The 20,440-nt window shown below is 40.0% G+C and overlaps 1 protein-coding gene and 1 long non-coding RNA gene across 3 annotated transcripts; both read right to left on the bottom strand.

Moving 5' to 3' along the window:
- Window positions 1-262: 262 nt before the first annotated feature.
- On the bottom strand, window positions 263-1,948 carry LOC112163822 (cytochrome P450 CYP82D47; the record flags this gene model as incomplete). Its single annotated transcript, XM_024300077.2, has 2 exons — window positions 263-956; window positions 1,046-1,948. Coding segments are annotated over 2 exons (1,533 nt in total), but the record flags the coding sequence as incomplete, so codon positions are not given.
- A 4,022-nt stretch (window positions 1,949-5,970) lies between these two features.
- LOC112164637 lies at window positions 5,971-13,130 on the bottom strand. Of its 2 annotated transcripts, none has more exons than XR_005800536.1 (2): window positions 12,991-13,130; window positions 5,971-6,576 (listed from the first exon to the last, which is right to left on the bottom strand). It is a non-coding gene; the product is annotated as an uncharacterized LOC112164637 (long non-coding RNA). The 2 variants fall into 2 exon arrangements; XR_005800535.1 differs by having other exon boundaries at window positions 5,971-6,614.
- Window positions 13,131-20,440: the final 7,310 nt, after the last annotated feature.

A 20,440-nucleotide genomic window follows, 5' to 3' on the forward strand; every position in this document is an offset into this window, starting at 1 on the left:
TGTGGCTGTCCACTGTAAATACTCATTAGTTTTGTCCTTATGATGTAAACACTACTCCTATATAAAGTGGTCTAATGGGAATGAAACACACTTTTACCTCATATATTCTGTCTCTCTTATTCTCAAGTTTATAACAAGACTAACTATATATTTTTAATGGAGTGAGACACGTAGTAGCACCATGGACATTGCAGAAACTCAATAACACATCTATTATTTTTATTTTGCAGAACAACTATAATATAAACAAGACAACCTCCTATACAAGCCATGACCGACGGATTGATCATTTTTATTTAGTAATTAGATAACATAGTAACTGTTTTTCAATCATAAAGTTTATGAGACAAACGGGGTTTGATGAGAACTTCAAGTGGAGTAGCCTTAACGTTAGTGATCCCAAGACTCTCAGTCATATCAATTGGTGCATTATCGGGAAGAGTTGAAACTTGGAACGCATGTAGGAAGCTGGCCAATGTAAATTGCACCATTTGAATGCCGAAAGCTAGTCCAGGGCATGCTCTTCTTCCACTTCCAAATGGAATTAACTCAAAGTGTTGACCCTTAACATCAACATCCTTATGGGTGGTTAGTAATCTCTCCGGCTTGAATCCTAACGGGTCATCCGGCCACATTTTTGGGTCGGTTTGGATCTTCCATAGGTTTGTGATCAACCGTGTACCCTTTGGGACAAAGTAGCCACCTATGGTGCAGTCCTTGTTGAATTCATGTGGTGCTGATAATGGTGCTGCAGGGTATAACCGAAGCGTCTCTTTCACTATGGCTTGGATATAGACTAGCTTGCTCATATCCGACTCACTCACAAATCTCTCTCTTCCTATCTCGGTGTCTAGTTCATCTTGGGCTCTTTTCAACTTGTCACGGTTGTTTAACAGTAATGCTATTGCCCATGTTAAAGTTACCATGGTGGTATCGCTGCCTCCTGCAATCATAGTCTGAGAAAAGCACCAAGAGGTTACATAGAAAAGTAGTAATTAAAAATGTTAAAATTTGTATGCATCTATAGCTATATAGAAGTAAGTACCAAGGTTGTAGCTTTGTTGACGGTATCCGCATCAAAACCGTCGAGGTCCGCACCGTCAAGCATCGATATCATGGAGTCTATGAAGTCTTGCTCCCCTTTACAATTATGAGCTGCATTGCCTTCTAGTGCTCTCTTTTGCTTATGCTCTTCCACCCATTTTCCAACAATGGCGTCCAATTTTTTTCCCGTTTTCTTCATGGCTTTCTCATGTCCACCTAAATCCAACCACCGAAGATAAGGAATCACATCGCCCACCAAAAACAACCCAGTAAGGTCAAAGAACTCCTTCACTGCCTTCTGAACTCGACGTGCTTCATTCTTCTCTTCTTCGTCTATAGCAACAGAGTAACGCTTTCCAGCCACCATCCTGAGAATCACATTTAAAGTGAGGTCCTCGAACCATTGTTTTAACTCCACCAACACTTGGTCACCGTCGAAGCACTTGTTTACATTTGCTCTATTACTCCAAGTTTTGTACATTTCTTTCAAAAAGGTGGTCACCTCCAAGACTCGAATGTTTTTTAGCTGCTCAAGGCGGCGGTTGGAGAACAACTCTAAAGTGGTAACCTTACGCATTTCACGCCAGTATGGCCCGTAGGGTGCGAGCCCAAACATTGCGTAGTTATAGCCGATGTGCTCTGCAACTGCCATTTTCGGGCGGGAGGACAAGCACGTGTCGTTGATCGTAAAGCACTCCTTATCCATCTCACTACTACTCACCACCAACGATTGATGCACCCCAAGCCGGACGGTGAAAAGGGGTCCGTACTTGTTAGCCATGGCTCCCAAGGCCATGTGAAGAGGCTTGGCCGACCGTCCTAACAAGGGAAGGTGACCAAATAGAGGCCATGCACCCTTGGCTTTCAGGAGCTGTTTTGCCCTTGGAAGTTCTCCAACTCCTTGAGATTAAACAATAGGAAACGGTTATTATTGCAAGCAATCCAACCGTGTTGGGGCTCGTGAGATAGGGAATGAGAAAATCCATTGCAAGCTAGCTTAGGCGGAAATATATGGGTAGCTTTGGTTTTGTGACTTGACTTTGCTCGTTCACAAATCCACATTTATAGCACTAGTAAGATATATAATTAAGCACCGAGGAGAGTAATTTTCTGCTTATAGTTTGATTTACACATTTAATATGATTGTTTTTTAGTCAAGTCAAGATCCCTATTTACAAAATGAGACACACTCATGCCACGAGATAAAACAGCCTTCTCTTTGATTCACATTGACTTCAAAAATCATGCATTTGAGTTGGCTCGATGCATTTACTTGTGGTACATAAACTCTCACATGGCCACAGTTGACTAGCTACAATTTTGAATTTTCATTTGCGTGCCAAGTTTAGATACGACTGGTCAATAGGTGATGGACTAATGGTGATGGAGCCATAGATGATAAAAGACGGTTTAGTTTGTCATCTTGTATTACCAACATAAAATTCTATTAGGGGGTAGGTCCTGTTGAGTTCTTATATCCTAAATATTGCAACTTTGAATTTTCACTTGTGTGCCAAGTTTAGATACTACTGGTCAATAGGTAATGGAGCCATAGATGATAAAAGACGGTTTAGTTTATCATCTTATATTACCAACATAAAGTTCTATTGGGGGGGGGGGGGGGGGGGGGGGGGTCCCATTGAGTTCTTATATCATAAATGGTCACTTAATTTTTATATATTCGACACTTTGGTCACTGACTTTTTAAATATATCACTTTGGTCACTCAACTTTAATTATGTTATTCACTTTAGTCACTCTGTTAATTTTTTCATAAAAAAAAACCTCTATTTGTCACAGTATCAATGATATTTTCGTCAAACCAATTGTGAAAAAATTGAAAAGTCTGAAATGAAATTATTGGGAGAAGTGATTAAAGTGACTAAAGTGATTGACAGAGTAATAAAGTGATTAACAGAGCAATAGTTGACTGACCAAAGTGATATATTTAAAGTTTGATCAGTGACCAAAGTGTCAAATGAGTCATAGTTGAGTGATAATTTATAAAATTCTTCCTAATGACAAATTTATGTTTCACATGCATAGATTAAAGATATATCTCAAAGCTAAGTAATCCCTTTTTGTAGTCTTCAATGAACTTTGTTTCATCAGATGTGTTTCCTTATAATCGATTTTCAACTTATATAGTTTTTTTTTTTCTTAGTTTTATTGAATAGCTTATTCAAATAAAAAAAGTCTTTTAATGATTATAATATATATAGAGGGAGGATCTAGAACGGGCTTCTATGTCTCTATACACACACACACACACACAATATTAGTAATATAAGAAGGTTTTTTTTTTTTTTTTTTAATAGAGATTGATTTCAATAGTAATCAAGCCATAAAACAGGCCAGAGTCTAACATAACTTATATAAGAAAATTCGGAAAAAACCAGATAACCTATCTAAGCCAAGCTAAAACTCATTAAAGTCTAAGGGACGCTCGCATGAAGCAAGCCTAACTAAGCAAAAACAACCTCGCTTTCTAAGGAAAAATCATTCATCTAGTCTAATATGCCGGTACGCAATTGTGGTACAAATAACAACTAGAAACATCTTAGAAAAGCTCATAGAGATTATCCCTACCTAAAAAAGACTTGCATCCAAAATCTAATAGCAAAAGAAACTAGAGTATAGCAGCCCACAACCTCGGCAACAGGTTGGTCTTCTTGCTTTCTTTGAAATCTGTGGACTTGAGTTGAGCCCAAGTCCAAAGGCCAAAGCCCAAACCCAAGCTATAGAACCAAAAGCCCAACTCCCTTACCTAGCCATCGCCGACACCGTCGTCGGCAGCTCCGGTGGTCGGCCTTTCCACCACGCCATCAATGGTCAATCAGCGAACCACCCAGACAAGTACTCCTCCGGCTTTCAACCGGACAACTGATCCAGGCTAATCCGGCCTCCCACCACTACTTGGACTAGCCCGAGTTCCCGGTCCTCTTTACCCGAGCAATCGCCCGCTGCGACTCAACCACAGCCACCGACCACCTTCAATAAAACACAGAACCCTCTGCCAACCTCGACAGAGCTATGAAGCCACCGTTGATCACCAAGAACAAGACCTGGCACCTAGATGACCCAGAACTCCGCCACCGTGATCACCCACGCCTCCGTCGCTAATTGCAGCGCTCACCGCCTTCGCAACGTCGTCGTACCGTCACCTCACTACCCTCGCCGATGCTTGGTCTGGGGAACGCGTGTTCGCTGCCGCCAACGTGCAAAACCCTAGAGTTTGCTTTGCAAGTTCACTCTGAAGACCTCAAAGGATCACTGTTTTAAAAAAAGTTAGAATCGTATAAACTTCAGCATTATTAATATAAGAAAGTTTGTTAGCCAAAATAGACAAAATGTACCAGAATGACCATGAAATATTAAAGAACTTTATTACTCATAAAATGGAAAGGACTAATATAATCAAATTACAAAATAAACAGAAAATAGAAAAGAAAAAAAAATGGTGAGAGTGAGAAACAAATAAGTACGTGGAAAAACTATTGATTATTCATATCTATAAAAATAAAATAAAAAAAGGGAAAATTTCACAAATGGTCACTGAACTATGACTTATTCGACACTTTGGTTACTGAAGTTTCAAATATATCACTTTGGTCACTCAACCATTACACTGTCAATCACTTAAGTCAGTTTGTTAATTTTTTTCATTAAAAAAAATTATAAAAAATACTCTTTGGGTAACTTAAGTGATTGACAGTGTAATAGTTGAGTGACCAAAGTGATATATTAGAAACTTCAATGACCAAAGTGTCAAATGAGTCATAATTGAGTGACAATTTGTGGAATTATCTCTAATAAAATTAAAAAAAACTTTCAACTTCCCATTTAAATAAAATATGTCAATTTTCACACTAATAATGTGTAGGGCGGGGCCTATCTAATATTATTATTTAAGAAAATAGAACTTTGAAACCTATTCCAGAGCCATATTCTTTCTCACCCTTTTTTTTCCCGTATAATTGTCTCACCACGTGCAAAGAAACAAAGAAAATTTATGATGCATGCATGTTGTCCTTGACTCTACTCATAAATGAGAGATCTATACAGTCATAGCCACCTGAATAGCTATCCAAATGAGAAATTTACCTCCATTTTCATTTATCTACTATATTTGGATAGACCAAAGAGGTGGTTTGAAGAAAATTATGCGAGTGAGGTGGTTTGAAGAAAATTATGCAAGGGTGTATGTGATCTGTCTGTGGTCACTAGTGACTGCAATTTCCATTTTCAGCTAGTATTGCCAACAGGCAACAGAGAGTACTAGCTATAGTGGACAAACAGTCCATCGTATAGTGCATACATGCAATGGCAAATTTCGAAACTTGTACACAATTTAGTCACTGTTCCTGATCAATTTGAAGATATATCTCAATGCAGCTTAATCCAATAGAACTTTAATAATCATATGGCTGGGTTGCTGGTTCGATCCCATCTAAACTTTCAGGATTCAGGCCACCACAAAAAAGCCTCTCAACAATGTTGGTAGCTTGGTTTGGCAGCCTCTGGTCATAGGCTTTGCAATTGTAGCAACAAAATGACATAGTAACTCTGTCCATAGACTGTTCTAATAATTAGAATGGCGTTTAGTCTTAATCTCTTTTCTAATCTTTGTGTGTTACAACAAGAGGTTGATCTGGGAGAAGCGTGGTAGGAGGAATATCAGTAGTAGTCTTTTGGTAGGATGCAGTACTCCCGTGATGAAATAGACGACCTGAACAGGATAGAGGTTTCGAATAGAGCGACCAAGATCAATTTAGGTGCTATTTCCACCAATCAATTAGCTTGAGGTGCGAAAATTACCTGCAAGCTAGGCGCACATCAAGATGTCTCCATTGACCATTGTTAGTGAACACGTACAAAGACACGAGTTAGAAACAGTAGGGCTTCACAGACAGATCACATACACCCTTGACCATAAATTTGGTGAAGTCCATTAGTCCATACAATCAGATACATTGGGTAGTTGGGTTAAAGTTTTCAAACACTAGATGACTAGAACATTGCTTTGTTCTGAAATGGAGAGGGGAACTCAAAGTATTGAGCTAGAGAGGAACCGCACAGGGGATGTTTCCCCTTTTGTCCATTCAACTGAAAGAATGAAAAGAAAGAAGAAACCTATTTGCTTAACTACCCAGCAAGACATATCATAGACTTAACAGTTCTGCAATTTATTTACCAATTATTCATGTACAACCTGGAAACAAAGAGAGAAGGAAAATGTCCTGATTGCTAACTTACCATGGAGATCCTTGTGTAGATCGAAGATGATGTATCAGATGTTCATCTAACAACTCTTTTAACACGCATGAAGTAGATGTAAACAAGTATAACTACGATAGTCAGAAGCAGCAGCAACTCCACTAACGATGGCTGCAACTTTGTATTTCGGTTTCTTATCACCAGCTTCTTGCATAGGTGAGGGAATGTTGGAAGTTGGAACACTGTTGTCCCCATCAACTATGTCTGCTACCCTTCTGTTTCTTGGTTTATGATGAATTCCAGCGCTTTGAAGCACTGGTGAAATGGATTAGGGATTTGACCGGCAACCTCTCCTGAATTTTTTACTATCACATGTTTGGGTAAGTAACCTACCATTTTCAATTGATTAAATTAATTATTTTTGTTGAAGGATGTCGACATAATGCGTGCCTCTCTACAAACTAGGGTTTAGAATTGTAATAGGAATGTGTTCTAGGTATTCAATTGTAATCGGATTCTATCACCTTTTTGGGTACCTTGTAACTCCCTATTTAAAGGGCTCCTATTATCAATAATATATACACAATTCCATTCTTCTATAACACGTTATCAGCACGAGCCCTAACCCTAGTCGAAAAGAAAAAAAAAAAAACCAAAACCCTAAAACTGCCGCAGCCTCCTACAGCAAGCCCTAGCACGAGCTAGCCTCACTTGCGCACCTGCCCCTGCAGCACCTACGCGCCCCTGCGCACGCATCCCTACTGCCCCTGCAGCACCAACACACACCGACTGCATCCTTCTCCTTTCCTGTGCACGTCCGTCTGCTTGCAGGCTCCGAAACCTCTTGATCGGGACCTCAGATAAAAATATTTCCTTCATCAAAGTTGTTCGTCTCTGCCTCTTCTATCTGACCTCCAAATTTCAACCCCATTGGAGTCGTTTTGAGACCTGTACACCATTCGAAATGGGAGATGTTCAGAAGAGAACCTGCTGCAGAAACTGCTGCTTGTTGCTGTCCAAAACTGCTGCAGAACCTGCTGCTTGCTGCTGCCGCCGTTTGCTGCCACTTGTTGCTGCTGCTGCCCCAACATGCCTGCTCCAACACGCGCGTGTTCTCAAGCCCAGAACCATCACGTAAGTTTTTGTAATTAAAGTTGCTGCTTTCATGTATTTTAAATTCCTTTTATTTTCTGCAGAATTTTGAAATATATGAATATATGAACATGTGTGGTTTTGAGTATTTAAATAAGCGGAATTGTGGAGATTCACGCTTTACGAACTAAGAGCGTTCGTGAGCAAAAAAAATATACGGACTAAGAGCGTTCATAAGCTACGGACTAAGAGCGTCCGTGAGCATGAGAATTTGACCATATCAACATCATTGTTTCGGTCTAATCCAAATATTCTTGGAAATCAGTTTCTTGGTAGCATTAAGGCTCGGAAACCTTATATTAGTTGTCATGGAAGTTTTTACTCCGAAACTAATCTATTCTCCTTCATCTTTGAATGTCGAATGCAAACGTGCAAAAACCCGACTTCACTAAACCAGATTCAAATGACATTTGTTATCACCGATGGGTGAATAACGTCAAGAATCACCTCACTACTAATGAGATTCTGTGGAGTAGAGCTCACAGAATATGAATTAATTGAGAAATCCTCTCAACCTTCCCCGTCTCAGCACTATTGGTTGCAAAGCAATATAGGCTTGTGTGAAATGCTAGATGGATTACGAGGTTTCATCAACTTATGTCAGTTACTTAGTAAGTTGACAACATACTCGTGAAAAACCATAATTCAGAGGCCCGTTGGAACTAAGAGCGTTCACGAGGCGAATTATAACAGCGCACCGAAAGAAAGGCGCAAGGAGCGGAACCCTAAAAGTTAAGGGACAACAAAATGGACGTATGGGTCCATACAACCGCCCTACAAAGGAAGGAAAACCGCGAGATACATAGACATGTGGCAACATTGGCCAACGTGGGATCCATGGAGGATGTCCAAAAGCACAAGGTGCATCTCAATTAATGGGTGAGGTAATGCTATAGATGTGGATCTTCAGAGTATTGGTTTAAGCGCTAGAATGCGAGTGGAAAAACAAAGCTGCACAATACAAGGTATATAAAAGATATGAGAGAGCATGAGGCTCATCTCGCAGCGGAAGGAGATGATGGAGATGACAATGACGTCAATCTCATCATTACAGACTTCAAATCTGGCAAGGAAAACAACAATGTTGATGCCGCAGATTTTGATTAAATAGTCTTTCATTTTCCAAGAATTATGTAATGGCAATTGTGCCTTAATGAATAAATGACATTTGTTTTTAACTCTTTCTCACTAGGCGTACTCAATTAAATATGATGTTTAGGAAAGTAATTGAGATTAGTGGTACTTAAGAGAGCCTCGCTCCATCGACATCTCTCTCTACTTCCCTGGTCATATTTGATTGGAATTACCAAATGGATTGAGTGACTACAATTTGTCTACATTTCATTTTATTTGGATTAGATTTGATCAAGAAACTTTGATGTAATTGTTGGCTATTATTAATAAAGTGTCGATTCTTTTAATTTTGAGCTTTATTCACTTAGGTATGTTTCCCAGAGAGCTAGAATGCCTCGCGGATAGTGCTGCTACGCACATCATACCTTGACATAGGCAATTATTCCTTGGGATGATGCCTACTCAATCTTCTGTGACTATGATGGTAGGGCCATCACGATTGATTCATGGTCAAGGACCAGCTCATTGCCAAATGGCACATTGATTTATGTCACTAAAGCTCTCTACGCTCCTAGGGCTGGAGGTCCCCCTTTTGAGCTTTCAAGATATTAGAGCCAACGGTTTTCATGTGGAAACACATAGCGAGAATGGACATAAGTTCCTTTGCATTATCTCTAATGACTACGAGTATTAGAGAAGCTCATGTGTCGCTCTAGTGAGTTATATGTAACCACTATTCGAGTAATTGAGTCCAATAACGTCATAAGAGATGATTTTTGGGACATCGACACATATAGGCTTTGGCATGACCAATTGGGACATCTAGGTCATGATATGATGATCCGTTTATTAAAGACTTCACACGGACATCCATTCTTTCGAGTGAAAAGAAGTGTGAATCAAAAGTTGATTCAAGGAGAAGGGTCATGCCGTCACCTCCTATGGCAAGAGCTTGGCATTGACGCCAAGAGTGGCAATGTACATGTGTGATTTCATGGCTCAACCAAAATCCTCATTGGTTGCCATCACTCGTTTCCCAAAGCATGCTCTTTAAGGATCGAGACCATCCTATGCAAAGAACACATGTGTTCTCAGAGAACCTAAAGGGATTTTGTGGATCAACTCAACCAACTTGCGGACTGCTTAGATGTTTTATGCTGTTGGTTGATATGCGGACACGCTGGTCACGTGTCGCACTATCGTCCACTCGTAATGTTGCTTAAGATGAACTCCTAGCCCAAATCATATGGCTATGGGCTCACTACCAGGATCATCCCGTTCAGTCAAATCATATGGCTAGAGAGTTTACATCGAAAATTTTCGATGACTATTGCATATCATTGGGTATTGATATCAAGTATCATATTCCCATTTACACACCTAATTGGTCTCACGGAAAAGCCACCTTTAAATGACTACAATGGTAGCCCGGACATTGGTAATGCGCACCAATATTTCCGCTTGGGTTATGCAATATCGCATGCAGCTATGCTAATTCGTCTACGACTCATAGCAGCCACTCAACTTTTATTTGCGTTACAGCTAGTGACTGGGTTCGAGTCTAATCTTGTACTTATGCATATTTGAGTGTGCGGTTTATGTGCCAATTGCGCCGCCACAGTGCATCAACATGAGTCATTGCAACGAATGCATATATATATTTGTGTTGGACATAAGTCTCCAACCATAAGTCCGCTATGTAGAACCCTTGACAGGCGATCTCTTTTTTGCTGGATTTGCGAATTGTCACTTTGATGAGACAGTCTTCCCGTCGTTAGGGGGAGATTAGAACGTCAATGTTCAATAGGAACGACATGAATTGTCGTGGTCTGTCCCCACTATGTCTCATCTTGATCCCCTAAAATTGACGAGATCACATATACCTGCTGCAAACATGCCTGCAAGGATTGATGTCCCCACAAGAGGACATGGTGCCACCCAGAGAAGATGGGTACTGCACCACTACCATGGATGGTGGTATGGTGACGTCACAAAGGTGGCATAATGGCGTCATAGGCCATGGGTTCCGCTAGAGAGCGTAGGAGACCCATAGGTTCGATGGATTCTCACCTTAGGAAGAGAGCGAGTTTGGCACAACTTGATCTATTGATCATTGATACTCAAAATCCGTCTCATGAGAATATTCTGGATTGTGGTTATGTCCAAGAGACATCATTGGGGGACGCCTCAATGTTAGAACCAATTCCTGAGAATATAGAGATCTCTACGAATTACACTAGTGTACATGGAGATGTGGAATTATTGAGACCAATGACATCGAACCTTACTCCGTTGAAGAATGCCAACGCAGAGAAAATTGGCCTAAATGGAAATATGCGATCCAAGTTGAATTGGATTCACTAACGAAGAGGAAGGATTTCGGGCCTGAGATGCCAACACCTCCTAACATAAAACCTGTTGACATTAATAGGTCTTCGTTAGATAGTGTGATGAGAAAAAGAGATGATAATCTCGCCTTATGGCGCAAGGCTTCTCACAAAAACGCCGTGGAATCGACTACAAGAAGACATATTCTCTCGTAATGGATGTCATTGCACTCCGCTACCTTGTCAGTTTGGTAGTTTCCAAATAACTGAACATGCAGCTTACGAATGTGGTCACTACGTATCTCTATGGGGATCTATATACATAATATAATGAAGGTTCTTGTGGACTTCATTTACCCAAATCAAGTGGCTATTGACCACAGAGCGCGTTTGCAATGAGGGTCAAAATGCTCACTAAAGTGACTACTTGATTGGGAAGGGATATGATGAACTATGCCCCTGCGTTTTCATGACAAGTTCTGGATTTGCAATTGTCACGGTTTTTGTTGATAAACATGATTGGAACCCTTGAGAGTTAAGGGAAACCGCTGAACACCTGAAATCCAAGTTTGAGATGAAGGACTTTGGGAGAACACGGTTTTGTCTAGATTTAAAACTTGTAACCGTGTCAATAAATGATTTGCATTTTGATAAAGTCAAAGATGCACTCCCATGGTCGTCCGTAGTCTTGACCCTAAGTGGGATCCGTTTCGTCCCAGGGATGATGACGAAAACGTGCTAATAGCAAAAGTACTTACCTGAGTACAATAGGCGCATTATTGTACTTATCACAATACAAGACCGGACGCCTCAATTGTTACGAACTTGTTGGCTAGATATAGCCCCGCGCCAATGCAACGTCATTGGACTAGTATAAACTATAAAGACAATCTTTCGTTACTTAAAATATACGATAGATATGGGCTTGTTCTATCCCTGCAGAGAGAAAAGAATGACAGAAGAATGAGAAAGGATCTCATTAGCCCAAGTGGCGCCGTCCAAGACGCCATGACGGCAAAGCTGCCACCACCAAGGGTGGCCGGCGTCATCCTCCTCCCTTACACCAAAACGGTGGTGATGTTTGCTGATGCAGGGTATCTCTCTGACCCTCACAAAGGTCGCTCCCAGACGGGTTATGTCTTTACCATGGGAAGCACTGCGATATCTTGGAGGTCTACAAAGCAGACCCTTGTTGCTACTTCCTCGAATCATGCAGAGATTATTGCTCTACATGAAGCCGTGCGAGAATGCATATGGCTAAGGTCTGTAGTTAGACATGTTCGAGGAACTTGTGGTTTGAAGTCTACCACAGATGAACCTACATGCATTTATGAAGATAATGCAGCTTGCATTGAGCAAATGAAGTTAGGTTTCATCAAGGGCGACAACACCAAGCATGTATCGCCTAAGTTCTTTTACAATCAGCAACAACAAGCACTTCTAAATATTGAAGTGAATCAGATCCGATCAGAGGATAATGTAGTGGACTTATTTACTAAGTCATTACCTAAATCCACCTTCGAGAAACATGTGAGAAGCATCAGATTAAGAAAGTTATCCGAGCTCCCATGATTGTAGCAATCAGGGGGAGATATTGACATCAGGAGGAGGTATGATGTTTACATGTTTGATCTCGAAGAGTGAAGGACGTGTTGTGCTCCTTTTGTCCTTCGACCAGGGTTATTTTTGTCCCACAGGGTTTTTGTTACCTAGCAAGGTTTTTAACGAGGCAACGATCAAAGCGTCATCACCAAGTTTGAGCGGCACAAGGGGGAGTGTTGAAGGATGTCGACATAATGTGTGCCTCTACAAACTAGGGTTTAGAATTGTAATAGGAATGTGTTCTAGGTATTCAATTGTAATCGGATTCTATTACCTTTTTGGGTACCTTGTAACTCCCTATTTAAAGGGCTCCTATTATCAATAATATATACACAATTCCATTCTCCTAGAACAATTTTTTAATTCTACAGACAAATGACACCGGCCGGTTAATTAGAACAGAGGATAATTAGGTCACAGTTTTGTTCCAAGAGTTTGTATAAATTCATGAACCTTAATTCAATTTTTAATTTAGTCTCAAGTGATCCTATATGAACACAATTCTTGGATAAAAATTATGACGTGTACACATATGTACAATAAATGCCTAAAGTGTGGGTTAGAGATTATATACCTTTGATAAATCATTGATTCGATTACTTGAAAACCTTCTACAAAGTTCGACATCGACATGCTTTTGTCTTCATCTTGGCTTTCTATAGCTACCTTGCAGATCTCCATTCTCACTAAGTATCAATATAGTTGTAAAATCGAGTCAAGTTTTGTTTGTGTGTCTACTACAAGAGTGTTGGCTAAATTTATAGATAGGGGGCTAGTGGAAAAGACTGCTTGTTTTTACAAAAACAATGGGTTAAGATAGTAACCGGTTTTGGCCAAACAATGGGCTAATATTGTACGTGAATTTTCAGATATTTTGAATACCTAGATGTGGTCGTCGTCTTTTTAATTTTTAATTTTACTTTTAGTATTATTTATTATTTGCTTGTTTGGTATGTCAATTAAGAGGTTTCGTATTTTACCTAACTTTGCTTATTAATTATAATTACTTTTTTTTGATTGAAATTATAATTACTTTATATGGTGCCTGAAAAATGATAGTCAATAAAAGAATAAATGTCAGAAAACTAAAATAATTATTTTCCTCGTAAGTGCTAAAATCTTGTAAAATCTTTTATAACTATGTTTTCAATCACAATTTTTAAATATTTTTGGTGCCTTACATGAGTAATTGGTTTCTTCCTTAGTAGTTAGTAGCATGAGCTATGAGAGCCATGGTTGACCACCCACACTTGATATTTATTCTCTATATGGTGCTCTCAGTAATAATGTTCTAAAAAATATTAGGTGGTTGGCGGGTGGTGGAGATGAGTCTAAAAAATCATTTTAAAAACCTAATATGCTTAGGTGCTATTTTTAAAAAGTCAGTATAATATTGATTATATTGCTTTTCTATAACTTTATGCCTAGCTAGTCAAGATTGTACTGTTTTGAGAAATTAGGGAAGCTGCAATTTCATTCACTTGAACAAGGAGAGAAATGACGCAGTATGCATGTACCTGTCTTCAAAAACTCTGGGACAAGGCTCCATGCTTGGAGTTCGATTTATCTTGGTTAGAACTTAGAACCAATTGTGAACTCTTGCGTAGCGCTGGACTCAAGTAATTCTGGTGTAGATAATATTAGTTGAGATATGGAGACCTAGACGAAGCGTAATTAAAGACACTACAGTGCCAACTGATAACGCTAGCAATTGAACTAATTCAAGTTGATAAAGGGCTTGCTGCTTCGAAGTTATCACTTTTAAAGGCCACTAAGAGCATGTTCAGTGGTTTAGTGGTGACCGCCCTCCACCTAGGATTGGTGAGGTGGTGACCATGAATTCCCAAAAACAAGCTTCCACTGGCCCAACCTTGACCAGGCAAACCAAGGCTTTTCGTGACCCAGGCCAAGAAAAATGCCAAGCCCGTGACAAATTGCTTGACCCAGGGTTGCCGGCTACCAGCTCGGCCCAGAATCGATCGTGGGTGACGTCAGGGACTGCTGTGGAGAGAGAGACGTGATGTCGAACCGGAAACAAACCCAGAAACTCCAATCATAAGAACTTAATCCAATTCGAAAACTAATTACACAATGGGTAGAGCATGACGAGAGGATGAGTTTTCATACTCCATGTAGCCAATCGGTGGCCAGAGTCACCTGAATTCGCTAAAACCCGCCGAAGAACCTTAGGGTTTTCAGCGTTCGATTCTTCAACCACGGTGAACGATTGGTCAACCTGTGACCTGTGGCGTGTCGACAACTTCCAGACGAATAAGTTGATGCCAGTGAGCTGTCATACAGTGGCTGGACGACGACAATAAGGTCGGATCCTCAAATCGGGTCGTCGGGTCTCTCTTTCGGTTCGAGAGAGATTGAACCTTCTGGGACGATCTGATTCGTCCGATTCTTCCAAGGAAATATATAGTCTAAAATTCAGAATTAATCGACGGCCAGGATGAAGCGGTGCAAGTTTGGGCGGCCCAGATCGCCTCATTTATTTTCTTTTCTTTTTTCATAATGTTTCAATATTTCCTAAATTTCCGAAATTCGTAAAAATTAGCTCGGGTACCCGAAAAATTCTCCAAAATTTTTCACGAACTCATCATGTTGTGTACTTTATTATCACACTCTTAAATAAAGGATTTTACCTTATGAAAATAATCTCGAGCACCTTTATTAATTACTGAGATCGTAAATTATTTTCTCAACTATCTCAACTCAGCACGATAATTTTTCCGGGGCTCACAAATTTGCAGCAAACCTGATTTTCCCTTGACACAATCAAGCTGCTCTTTGATCATTGTTGTTATCCGTTCTAATCCATTATCCATAAATGTCCATTATTATCATCTATTTACATTGTACGAACTATAATGAGAGACACCCTATAAAGTTTCTCAATATTCTTGGCCTGAGAATGTTATGATAGATGGAAGATAATACTATGACTTCAAAATTGGTATCCCATTATCTATGTCTGTGGATATTTTGAGCTGTTAGGTTTTTTTTATCTCTCTAACCCACCCTTTACTATCTATCGCCCAAACAAGTTTAACATCAGAGCTTTAATTGGCTCCAGTGCATTACTAAGGGGAGTGTGGTTTGCAAATTAGATAGTGTGAATTTCATTATCCATTATTAGTTGCTACTATGAACGTATCTAATTTCTTCATTATTTGATAAGAAGTGCTTTTTAATTTTGCAATTAATTATTGCTACAGAAATATACATTTCAATTCTCCGATTTGAGTAACCATAACAGAGAAATGTCTCACCCCGCAGGAGTGGTGAACGGCAGGGCTACCTTCTGGGAACACTGGTCTAGTTCGGCTGTTGGGAGGGAGTTGGATTTTGGTAGTGGGCTTGGGCCTCTACCTTACTGGGTTGTGGTTGCAGCCTAGTGACTTGGGCCTTGTGGCCCAGTTCTCTTCTTCCTTCTCACTTAGTTAGGGTTTGATTGGGCTTTTGTGGAGGTAGTTAGTTTTTTTCTAGCCCTATTTTGTCTTCTGGATGTTACCGTGCTTTGTGTTGATGTGTTGCGACGTACACCATTTGGGTCTTAGGCGTCAAGATGCTTAAGACAGTGGTTCCATCTTCTAATGGGGTAGGGTTAGGGAAGTTTTTTATTTGCTTTTCTTTTCTGCAGTTCGTTTAGGTTTTAGATTTGTTGGCTAGTAATAATTTGGCTGCTTTGGGTAGTTTGTTCTGGCTGCTTGCGCAGTTTGTTTTGTGCTTTTACTTATACTATGAGTGGTTTCTTGAAACCCTCTAACTTGACGCTGTGATGTCATAATATATTGGAATCTGATTCAATTTCCCTAAAAAAAGAATCTTAGTAATAAATATGCTGACTAATATATATTTGGTGGAGTGACATTAGTAGTAGCACCATGGACAAGGCAGAGTAACTCCATAAGACATCTATTATATTTTCTATTCCATAACAATTATAATCTATTATATTTTCTATTTCCATAACATTTATAATATAAACAAGGCATCCTTCTACCACATATTATAATGGGTTTTTGTCCGTTTACCCCATTTCTAGGATTTTTTTCCCACTTACCACATTAAGTTTTTTTTAATTTTCCCTTACCCAAAACACTCTAAGGAAGTCTTTCCTAATATCCCAATAAGTTTTTTTTTGTTTTATATTTTTTTAAGCTATTTTACCCTCACCCCTTTGTTACTTAAAGAGAGAGAGAGAGAGAGAGAGAGAGAGAAAATGGAAGAGAGAGAAACTAGGGGTGGGCGCGGGTCGGCCCGGCTTGGTTTTGGGCCCAAATCTGGACTGAGAACCGAAGAAGAATGGGCTGGGCGAAAATTTCGGGTTACCGAATTTTGAATTCGGCCCGGTTCGGGGTCGGTTTTAGATGGGCTTTTTTGTTTTCTTCCAATTTTAATGGGCTTTTTTGGCTAGTGAATGATTTTATGGGCTTTACTTTTATCTTTTTATTCATATTCTTAATCAATTGATCCAATTTATTGTTTAGCAACCAAAGCAATAAACCTGATGAACAATAAAACCCATTTTATAGGCTTCAAGTTCAGTGATGAGCTTAAAAGTTCTGTAATCTGGGCACATAATTAATTCTGGGCATTATTATTACAAACAAAAAAATCATTAATTCTGGGCACACTAAAACAACCTGTTATGAAGCAAATCAAGCAAAACGCAAAGCTAAATAACAACAACAGGATCAAAGCTTGAAGCATATACAACTAATCATACAAACTGTTAACCAAAGAAAACAATACAAAAACAAGCATACAAATCTCAGCAAACAATCCAAAAAATCAAACTCAAAAGCTTAATACTAATATCAGCAAACATACTGAGAGCCAAAGTTCATAAGAAAACAAAATTAATAACAAGAAGAAAATGTCAAAACTTTAAACATTCTCAATTCCCAAATCGCATCGGAAAAAAAAAATCCGATTGATGAGGGAGAGAGATCAGAGTCGTCGATTAACTATGGTGGACGGATCTAATGAAGGACATAGACTCATCTATTCTTGAAGAACGTGGCTAGGGCCTAATTTTTATGGAAGATGGTGAGACTTGAGAGAGAGAATGAGAGATGGGAGAGAGAGATCAAAGTGAGGCCGTGAGAAAATGAGGTTGCTCCTTTAGGGTTATAAGCATTTATATGAGTTGGTTGAGATCGTGTGTGGCAAGGTGCAACATAAACAAAACTCATCCAATAAGAAAGAGACAACACATTGAAAAAATATATATGTATTTAAATTCTGTCAATTCAGTTGACTTCGACCGGTTTGAAGTGCTAAACCAGTCCTGAACCGGAAAGAACGGGTCCGGTTCAGCTGATGAGTTTTTCAGTGCATTTTATATCCGGTTCGGTTACCGGACCGTTTTTCACGTCCCGTTCGGCCGGTTTTTGACTCCCGGTTCGGTTTATGCCCACCTCTAAGAGAAACCATAGGAGACTTCGCCGGAGCCCGGTCACCAGCAGCTGGATTCAGGCTAACTTTCACAGGAATTCGGTCACCGGCCGCCACCCATCAGACTTTTCTGAAAACTTCGCCAGAGGTGGTCGGAGATCTCATAAGTCACCGGAAAGGTTTATTGGCCTCAATAGAAGTCTATTGACCTCCAATAGAGGGGAAATAGAGGTCTATTAGCCCCTAACAAACGTCTATTGCCCCTTAATAGAACTTTCGGTCACCAGAAAGGAAACTAATCTTCCTAAAATTAGACAAATAAAACTTTGATTAAAGGAAAAAAAAAGGAGATTACATCAATTCAAAACATTTATTGCCCCACAATAACTGTCTATTGCCCCCTGATAAAACTTTTTTTTGTTTTCTTTTTCCTTTCCTTCTGCCCTCATTTTACAATAAAAAAAATTGATTTGGGCACCCAGAAAATGATCTGAGCACCCACGTCCTCTTCTCCCTTCTTTCCGGTTGCAAACCAGGGACCGGTCCCTATGATCGAGTTTGGCTCCGACCTCTGCTGTCGAAAACAAACACTGTGCGCTCCAAAATCAGACTCCTATACATTTATTCCATCACAAATCGAATTGAATCAAATCGAAATCAAAATCATACAAGCCTAGAAACTCAAACAAATTTTTGAAAGATTAAGATAGAATCCTTACAAGCTTTTGATGCTGAGTCTCTTCGCCGCAACTGGAGATGAAGTGGAAGGAGAGTGAGGGAACGGTGAAGCTGGCGACGAAGCGATTGATGCCGAAGCATTGGTCCGAGTCGAGTCTCCGCCATAACCGGAGAAAAGCTCCGTCGCGTACGACGCTAGCTGTGAAGAAAGCTCTGAAACTCTTGGTCCGGGCAGTGCCGGCGTCATGCCGGGGGAGGGGGGAGAGAGAGAGAGGGGGGGGGGGAGAGAGAGAGAGAGAGAGAGAGAGAGAGAGAGAGAGAGAGAGAGAGAGAGAGAGAGAGAGAGAGAGAGAGAGATCTTCGATCTGCTCTGAAGGATGAGAGAGAGAGTGCAGATCGTGGAGAGAGAAGAGAGAGACATGGTAAGTATAATTAATTAATTAAGTCAAGGGCAAAACTGTCAATTTACATTAAACTGGGTAAGTGGGAATAAAAATTTGTTGATGAGGTAAGTGAGATAATTTTTGCTCATTTTGGTGCTTTGGGTCAAAGACCCTATTATAATATCACAACCCATGACCGATGAAGCATTTTTATTTTGTACCTTAGATAACATGATAACTATATTTCATCTATAAAGCTTATGAGACAAATGGGGTTTGATGAGAACTGCAAGTGGAATAGCCTTGACGTTAGTGAGCCCAAAACTCTAGGTCATATTAATTGGTGCATTATCGGAAAAAGTTGAAACTTGGAACGCATGTAGGAAGTTGGCCAATGTAAATTGCACCATTTGAATACCAAAAGGTAGTCCAGGGCATGCTCTTCTTCCACTTCCAAATGGAATTAACTCAAAATGTTGACCCCTAACATCGACATCCTTATGGGTGGTTTGAAATCTCTCCGGCTTGAACCCTAATGGGTCATCCGGCCACATTTTTGGGTCGGTTTGAATCTTCCATAGGTTTGTGAACAACCGTGTACCCTTTGGGACATAGTAGCCACCTATGGTGTAGTCCTTGTCGAATTCATGTGGTGCTTATAATGGTGCTGCCGGGTATAACCGAAGCGTCTCTTTCACTATAGCTTAGATATAGACTAGCTTGCTCACATCCGACTCCCCAAAGAGGTGGTCGAAGATCTCATAGGTCGCCGGAAATGTTTATTACCCTCAATAGAAGTCTATTGCTCCACAATAGAACTTTCAGTCACCGAAATGGGAAGTAGTCTTCTTAAAATTAGACAAATAAAACTTTGATTAAAGAAAAAAAAAAGAGGAGGAGATTACATCAATTCAAAATGTCTAATGCACCCCAATAGATCTTTAACAGATCTCTATTGCCCCCCAATACAATTTTTTTTCTTTCTTTCCTTCTCTAATTAGACAAATAAAACTTTAATTAAGGAAAAAAAAGGAGATTACATTAATTCAAAACATTTATTGCCCCACAATAGCCCTTATATTGCCCCCCAATAAACCTTTAACAGACCTTTATTGCCCCTCGATAAAACTTTTTTTGTTTTCTTTTTCCTCTCCTTCTTCCCTCATTTCAGCCCTCATTTTACAAAAAAAAAAAAAGGACTTGGGCACCCACGTCCTCTTCTCCTTTCTTTCCAGTTGCAGACCAGGGACCGATCCCGGTGATTGAGGTCGGTTCTGGCCTCCGCTGCCGAAAACAAACACCGTGTGCTGACCGTGCCTTCCAACTCCTCCAAATCAGACTCCTATATATTCATTCCACCACAAATCAAATTCAATCAAATTGAAATCAAAATCATACAAGCCTAGAAACTCAAACAAATTTTCGAAAGATTAAGATAGAATGCTTACAAGCTTTTGATGCTGAGTCTCTTCACCACAACCGGAGATGAAGTGGAAGGAGAGTGAGGGAACGGTGAAGTTAGCGATGAAGCGATTGATGCCGGAGCATTGGTCCGGA

Source organism: Rosa chinensis, chromosome 5 (assembly GCF_002994745.2).
Source record: "Rosa chinensis cultivar Old Blush chromosome 5, RchiOBHm-V2, whole genome shotgun sequence".
NCBI lineage: Eukaryota > Viridiplantae > Streptophyta > Magnoliopsida > Rosales > Rosaceae > Rosa > Rosa chinensis.